The 7,725-nt window shown below is 46.9% G+C and overlaps 1 protein-coding gene across 1 annotated transcript in view; it reads right to left on the reverse strand.

Annotated features, from left to right (window-relative positions):
- Positions 1-3,455, reverse strand: part of KL (klotho) — a 39,178-nt gene extending 35,723 nt beyond the window's left edge. Inside the window, exon 1 of the mRNA XM_043478164.1 lies at positions 2,603-3,455. Coding sequence (XP_043334099.1) covers positions 2,603-3,424 — 822 coding nt within the window. The 5' untranslated portion in view covers positions 3,425-3,455. The remainder of the gene's footprint in view (positions 1-2,602) is intronic.
- Between the last annotated feature and the right edge of the window lie 4,270 nt (positions 3,456-7,725).

Below are 7,725 nucleotides of genomic sequence, written 5' to 3' on the forward strand. Positions count from 1 at the left end.
ATTCCATGGGCTCTGCAGGGAAATCCTTCTGTCAGTTCGGGCTCTGTCAGGCTCCATCTCTGTCTCTCATACATACACACAGAGAGGCTATTTTTATCAAGGGGACCTCAGTACCAAAACCCCACACAAAACAGGAAGACCTCCATTCTGAGCAAAGCTTCCCCATCCCACTATTCATCCTGCAGTTTGTCTGGTCTGCCTCTGTCCTCCAGGCCATCAGACAATGATTCTTAAGTATCTGGTGCCAGGGGAGGGGGTGGGGGGGTGCAGAATGTCAAATTTCCAGTCTCCCTAAGGTGTCTTCTTAGTCTACTTGTAAATTAGTGGAAACACAGAATGGGGGAGGAGAGGGGTGCTGGCCAGACTGATCCTTCACCAACATTAGATCCCCAAATGTAAATAAATGTGCTAAGGGCTCAGTAGCCCCTACCAGGAATACCTAAAACCTGGCTGAAAAGTTCTACTACTATCACCAAAATGTTCCATTACCAAAATCTGAGAATATGATTTATCTTTTCAAATAAGATCAAAACTTCCATAATCCCCTCCCTGTAACACAAATACCAAGAAAGAATATTAACATCAGAGTGAAAATATCTCATAGGAAATAATTAAAGATATCATATTTGATCATAACAACTGACTTCTTCATAAGATCCAAGAATGACTACACTCTGAACCAAAGATATGTGAAAGCAAAATTAATTTTTTACAGCAACTGTAATTATGTTTGCAGCATCAGCAAAAGCAACTGTCCACTTGTTACTAATTTCTTATGAACACAAAGTCCACTGGGAAGGATGGTAAGTTTTTGGGTAAGGAGACAAAAATGTAACTGGGGAGTTAATTGGGAGGCAAAAAGTGGGCACAAGAGTCAAAAGCATGTTGACTATTTAATATACCAGAGTACCAGAAAGCTCCTGCAGTCCAAGTTCCTTATCTTATGTATGAAATGAATGGGTAAGTGGTTATAATAACAATTGATGAGTTTTGTATTCATACAGAGTTTATTACATGCATTCTAAAAATAGAACTCATATGATTTAAATCTACAATCGTAATTTTGCAGGAATGGTCTATTTGGTCCTTCAGTTGGTCCACAAATCTCTTGTTTCTGGTATGAACTGAAATTTGCTTATGTTTTCTTCAAAAGAGGGACCAGTTTTTTCCATTGTTTTCTGTCACCAATCATGAACAGGTGCTGTTTGGGTCTTCTGATTCCTTAAAAGAACTGACAGATTGAACAAGTTTGTTACCACTGCTCTAAAGTATCTTACTGAAATATATATATATATATATCAATATGGAATCACTGAAATCACAAGTTTTGGTCAAACAAACTCAACATTCTTTTATGACCTGCAGTAGCAAGCAGGGCTTTTTGGAGCTGACACACAATCTAATTAGCCCTTATTACAACACAATCAGCAGCTCTGAGTGGTAAGTCAACTCAATGACCCAGGAACTGTTCTGCCTCAATTACCTATGGCTTCGAATAAAACAAGTCTTCATCTTGACTTTGTTCAAAATATGTGGCTTAATTCTAAATTTAAAAATAGGTCTTCCAGTAGATGCATAAGTCACCAAAATACTTTGCCAAATGTTATACATTTAAATCTATTTATTAAAATGTTTGCACATATACATTTAAAATATTCTCTCATGATACAAAACTACGAAGTGTATGAACAACTGATGTTATAAAGGAACCCTCAAATTGATGAACCTAACTTGAGTAAAGTAAAGGAGAAAAGGGTGAAAGAATTCTTTGGAAGACAACTTCATCATGGCACATTAATTCCACCTCTGTCAAAATGTATTAAGCCTTTTGCACAAGGGTGTTAAAATCAATTTTGTCAGGCTAATAATCTCATCCCTGAGGAATCCTTCCAATTGAAGCCAGCATCACAGACATAGAGTTGTTGTAGGACACAATCTATACTGCCCTTTAGCAGTTTCTGTATCTTAGGTAGCTTTGTTTAAGACTGTACAAGGGGTCTTCACACTCCTGCTGATTAAGTAAGGTTGGCTGATGTAGTTCTCAATCCTGCCACAGAAAGAACTTCCAAAGACAGTTGAACCTCCGCTCTGCAGGAGATGCGATTTTAACATCTTCGAGTCTGCTGCAGTGTGAACTTGTGCCACAAGCAAGACAGATCTTATTGGATTAAAACTGAACTCGTGACATCTCCACAAACTCTAGCAGAGAGCAATGCTGTCTGTGTGGCTTCCGAGCTTCTTTCCTCGTGCTCTGGCGGCCGTTCCTAGACCTATTTCACCTCTAAGAATCCTCTACCCTCAAGAGAAAGGCGCTCCCATTTCTCATGGGAGAAACGAATCCCCATTTCTTTTTGGCGATGGCCTCAAAAAAGGCAGTCCCCTGGCGCGCCCACGGCGGGGTTTCCCTCCCATTCCAGACTCCAGGATTTCCTGGGAAGCCCAAGAAGCTCAGCGCCCCCCACCCTCCCTGGGCGTGAACCCCAGGAAACCGCACAGGTGTGCTCCAATGGAGCCTCCTCTGACTGGCACCCCCTCTTGCCCCCTGGCGTCTCCAGGGGCCCTCTCCCCGGCGTGGCCCTCCGCCTGGCCCCCTAGCACTCACCAGGAGGAGGTTGTGCGCCACCAGGTACCCGAGTCGCGGACTGCCCCGGACGCCGGGGGCGAGGCGCCCGGTGGCGTAGCCGTGCCAGGCCACCACGTAGGGGTTGTCGATGGTGATCCAGTACTTGACCTGGCCGCCGAAGTGGCGGAAGCAGAGCTCGGCGTAATCCCTGAAGTGGTCGGCCAGGGCGCGGTTGGCCCAGCCGCCGTAGGCGTCCTGCAGGCGCTGGGGCAGGTCCCAGTGGTACAGGGTGACCACGGGCTGCACGCCCAGCTCCCGCAACCGCTCCAGCAGACGCCGGTAGTAGCGCAGCCCCTCCCGGTTGGGGGCGCTGGCGCTGCCGTTGGGGAGCACCCGCGCCCAGGAGATGGAGAAGCGGTAATGGGTGACCCCGAGCTCGCGCAGCCCCTCCGTGTCTCGGAAGACATTGTTGTAGCCGTCGCTGGCCACGTCCCCGGTGGCGGGCGGGGGCGGCGACGGGGCGCCCGACGGCCAGCCGGCCGCCGAGGGGTCGCCTGGAGGCGCCGGGGGGCGGTGGGTGAACGTGTCCCAGATGGAGGCGCCTTTGCCATGCTGCTGCCAGCCGCCCTCCGTCTGGTAGGCGGCGCTGCCCACGGCCCAGAGGAAGCCGTCGGGGAAGGTGTCGTGGAGTAGCCCCGCGGCCTCGGGGGTCGGAGGGCGCGCGAAGCGGGCCCAGGTCTGCGCGCCGTCGCCGGGCTCGGCGCTCAGGGGGCGGCCGCCCAGGGCCAGCAGCAGCAGCCACAGCGGCGGCGGCGGCGGCGGCAACGCCCGCAGGCGGCGCGGCGGGGCGCGGGAGGGCATGCTGCGCGGGAGCCGGGCGCACGGGCGCCGCGCCGGGCCCCTTTATGCCCGCGCCCCGCCGCGCCGCCCTCCCCCGCTTCCCCCCGCGGGCCCCGCTGGCAATGATTACCTGTGGCCCCGCGCCTCCCCCCGCCTCCCTGGATGAGGGGAGGGCGGGGGCGACGGGGGCGCAAAGGGCGAGCGGGAGCCCGCGCAGGGGGCGCGATCGTGGGCCGGGCGCAGCGCGCGCGGCTCTCGGACGTCGGAGAAAATGCACCTGTGCCTCTCTGCGCCCAGGGGCAGCCAGGGATGTTTCCGCCGCAGGACTTTCCCTGCGAGCTTCTACACCCCATCCGCGCCCCTCCTGGAAGAAGCCGCCGAGCCCGGGCAGGGAGGCAGCCACCCCAACTTTCCCGAGTTCGGCGCGGGATCTGGGGGAGCGGGCTGCGCCCACAAGAAAAGCACCTGCTTTTCTCCCTACTCGAGGCCGAGAAGAGCGACTGACGCCGAGACTGGAGTCGATTAGGAACTGGCCGAAATTGTATTGGGAGGGCAGGGTGGGGAGAGCTAGGTTGGAACTTGAAATGTTGGGAGAGAAGGACCCGAGGTGGACTTTCCATTGCGGTCTCTAAGGAAGATGCTCGCGTGAAGAGCCGCCCCACGCGCGCAGCCCGAGTGGCGCTTCCCGCAGGCCCCAGTCTAGGACGCCTTCGAGGAAGACAAGGGAGACGCATGGGTTCCTTGAACTTTGCTTTCATCTCCCTCTTACGGTTATCTTTTAACCATTTCAATCCTGTACTTGTTCTTTAATTGGATCGTGCAGAATGACTTGGTGAATGTCTAACAACAGTTGTTGGTGCCAAGGTTTGGACTTTGAATAGTTCTCATTCACCTCTGTTGTCCTTTTGCATCTGTTTTTTGAATAGTCACATGTTTTAGCTTTCAGCTCTGGCTTGGCAAGTAATTTATCTGAACAAACCGTGCACGCAGCTGCCGCTGAAGTGGGCGGACTCTGGATCCCTAATCAGTGAAGAGAAAAGGGAGGAGGGGTTTAGCCCAAGCACCTTCTACGACAAAATAGAATCATGACGCCTTTCCGGTCACCAAAGAGCCCTTTTGACAAATTGTGGAGACACTGTGAGTGTGTGTAGACCTGATCTGTGACTAACTGGGGACTGGACACTCTGGGCTCCACCTCCTTTGCGATCTTGGGCGGGACAGTCTCTCCAAGCCTTAGGATTCTTATTTATAAAATGGAGATGGTCATGTCTGCCCTGACACCTTAGACACTTGTGAAGCTCAAATGAAAAAAATGTGCACGCAGAGCAGGTGTGCCTCCATCACGGCACACCTGCTCCTATGATCAACGACTAAGATCTCATAGAGGTACATCTGTTCTTACCTAGTTATCACCCCTGCACTGCTGTTTCATACAAACTTAAAATCAATAAAGTTTTAAATTTTGCAGATGAAGGTGCTTCTATTAACTTCCTTAAAATGTAAGCACAACAAATTTATTCCAGTGTTTTATTAAATATTCCCAACTCTAGCCAGCATATATTATCGTGGTTTAGTAAGATTAAGCCATCAGGTCGGAACAAGACATTACTATTCTGTTACATGTGGCATCTACATTTTTCAATAAATGTGAAATAACAAACAATGACACTCCAGCAATTAAAAAAAATTATACCATGCAAGCATACAGTCACACTCTCTTCCAGATAAATTAAAAAGCTTCTATGTCCGCACCCAGGCTCACATTTCCCTTCTAGAACTGATGATTAGAGTGTCTGCTTCTTGTAGCTTGTTAAGTTTCAATTAGAAATGCTTCATGGATCTCATGGAAAATAGCTTAGGCTAAGTGTTCACTTATTGATGTATGGTCTGTTTGCTCAGGGCAGATTGTATTTATTGCTACTTTCATTTAACCAACAGTGAGAGAAAGAGAGAGAGAGATTGAAAGAGATGGATTTTTAAAGCAATGATTAAAAAATAGAACCAAGGTGACTAATAAATGCTTCACATTTGAAGTCTTCTGAGGGATACATAAAGTCTATGTATCTCCAGTTGAACATCATAGCTTTCAGTATTTGCAAGGATGTTTCCAGGTGATAGTTGATTCAAGCCAATGATAAAGATTGCATGATAATTAAACTTTATTTCCAGAACTTGCTGTTTATCAAGGTTCTGTTCATGGTTATTAAATTCTGGATTCCTGGAGTGTAAATAATTGCTGCTGCTGCTTTGCATTTGTTCAGTTTTATTTTTATTCTTTCACATCTAAAATGTGGGTTTCATTCAATGCTTTGTTCTCCCACAAACAAGAGATTAATTACTTGCTGTGCTTTGAATATGAAGGTAAAGTTATTGATGCATCAAAGGAAAGGAGGTTTGTTTTTTTTTTTTTTTTTTGAGGTACAGAGGACAGATTGGAGGAGATTTTTAAATTTACTTACTTTTGTCGTGATGATGATTTTCAACAGCCTAAAGGGAGTCGTCAAGGTGACCAAAATCCTTCATCCCATCCCTTCTCCTGGCTGCTCCTGGGACCAGCAGAGCCCTTGCCTGCTAAGGGAGCAGAAAGGGGTTCACTGACTCACATGGGCCTAAACAAAACATCAACCCGATGAGGGGCTCCCAGCTCCCACCAGTCACAGACACTAGCTTCTCTGAGGAGATACTGAGATCATCAAAACAATCTCTCTCAGCAGCCACCATGGGCAAAGCAACCACAAGGAGTTCAAGCCTTCAAAACAGGTGACAAACCCCATCCTCAGAAACAGTAGTGATGGGGACTTCCCTAGCAGTCCAGTGGTTAAGACTTCACCTTCCAATGCAAAGGATGTAGGTTCGATCCCTGGTCAGGGAGCTAAGATCTCACATGCCTCACAGCCAAAAACTCAAAATATAAAACAAGCAGTATTGTGACAAATTCAATAAAGTCTTTATAAATGGTCCACATCAAAAAAAATCTTAAAAAAAACAGTAGTGATTGGAAGAAACAGGACAAAGAAAGTCGGTAATAATGTTGTTCAGTTTATTACATTGAGTGCTAACAAATGACACCTATGACAGGTATTTGAAGAATTCAGAAGGAGAAATTATTCTATTTTGAGTTGGTTAGAAAAGTTTCACAGATAAGACATGGTACTATCTGGGGTTACATAGTAAAATTTGCAAAAAGTCTGGGATGTAAGGATATGGGGAAGCAAACTATGGAAGAAAAAAGTGTCCTCAGTGTATTCATGGTAAAAAAAAAAAAAAAAAAAAAGTCTATTTGACAGTGCAAGGAAATAGTGGGCTGAAAATGTAGGTACGGATAAAGAGTCTTTAATAGGTTTTATTATTATATCACATCAGAGCTGCTTTTACTCATTAAATATTTGTTTTGTGCTGAGCACTATTCTAGACACTGGGAATGCAACAGTTAACAGTTAACAAAACAGACCAGCAACCCTTGCCTTTTTGTCATACCACTCTTTACTCTGTTCCAGCCACACACACCTCCTGCTTGTCCTTGGAACTAGCCAAACTGGCTCCCAACCTCAAGGCAATTTCTGGAATGCTTTTCAGAACCACCTGCTTCTCTTCAGTCAGGTCTTAGAACAAGAGTCACATTCTGAGAGCAGCCTTCTTTAACTCTCTGTCCAGAGTAGTTACCCCCAGTCACTCTCAATTACATTGTCCTGTTTTATGTTTCATATCGAGCTCAGGACTAACCCAGATTATCTTGTTGGCTTACTTTTTTCCTTTATCTTCAACTAGAATGTAAGCCCAATGAGAAAAGGCATGGGGCTTTTTCTTTGCAGTACCTGGAACACCTAGAATAATGTCTATCCATTATAGCTGCTACACTAATATTTATGGAATGGAATGAATGAAACCATTAGTAACAGAGAGGGCTGAAGCACATGCTGAGAATTCTGGAGCCACATCCCAGTTTACAAAAGAGCCTTGATTAGTAATGTCTACTAATCAATCAAGTTGATTAGTAATGTCTGTCTTAGCACAGGCAGCAGAAGTGGTAACAGCAAAGGAGTATTTGACATCCTGCATCTAGGTGTATTTCAGGGGGCAATAGCCCAGGCCCACTCCACTAAAACTGCAGATAAGTCTGATGCTACAACAGGAAAAAGAACACAAAACAATGTCACTGTGGAATAGTTTAACTGCCAACATCCCCACTTCCCCTGGCACGCCTCTGACAAGCTCCAAAAGATTGAAAAGGCACTGAGCCTAGGGCTCTGAGCTTCTCTGACCTGGTAAGGTAAGTTCTTCATTTCACAGAGGTTTTCAGAGCCACTAAGTATCAGATGCAC

The sequence above is a fragment of the Cervus canadensis genome, chromosome 9, assembly GCF_019320065.1.
Source record: "Cervus canadensis isolate Bull #8, Minnesota chromosome 9, ASM1932006v1, whole genome shotgun sequence".
Taxonomy (NCBI): Eukaryota; Metazoa; Chordata; class Mammalia; order Artiodactyla; family Cervidae; genus Cervus; species Cervus canadensis.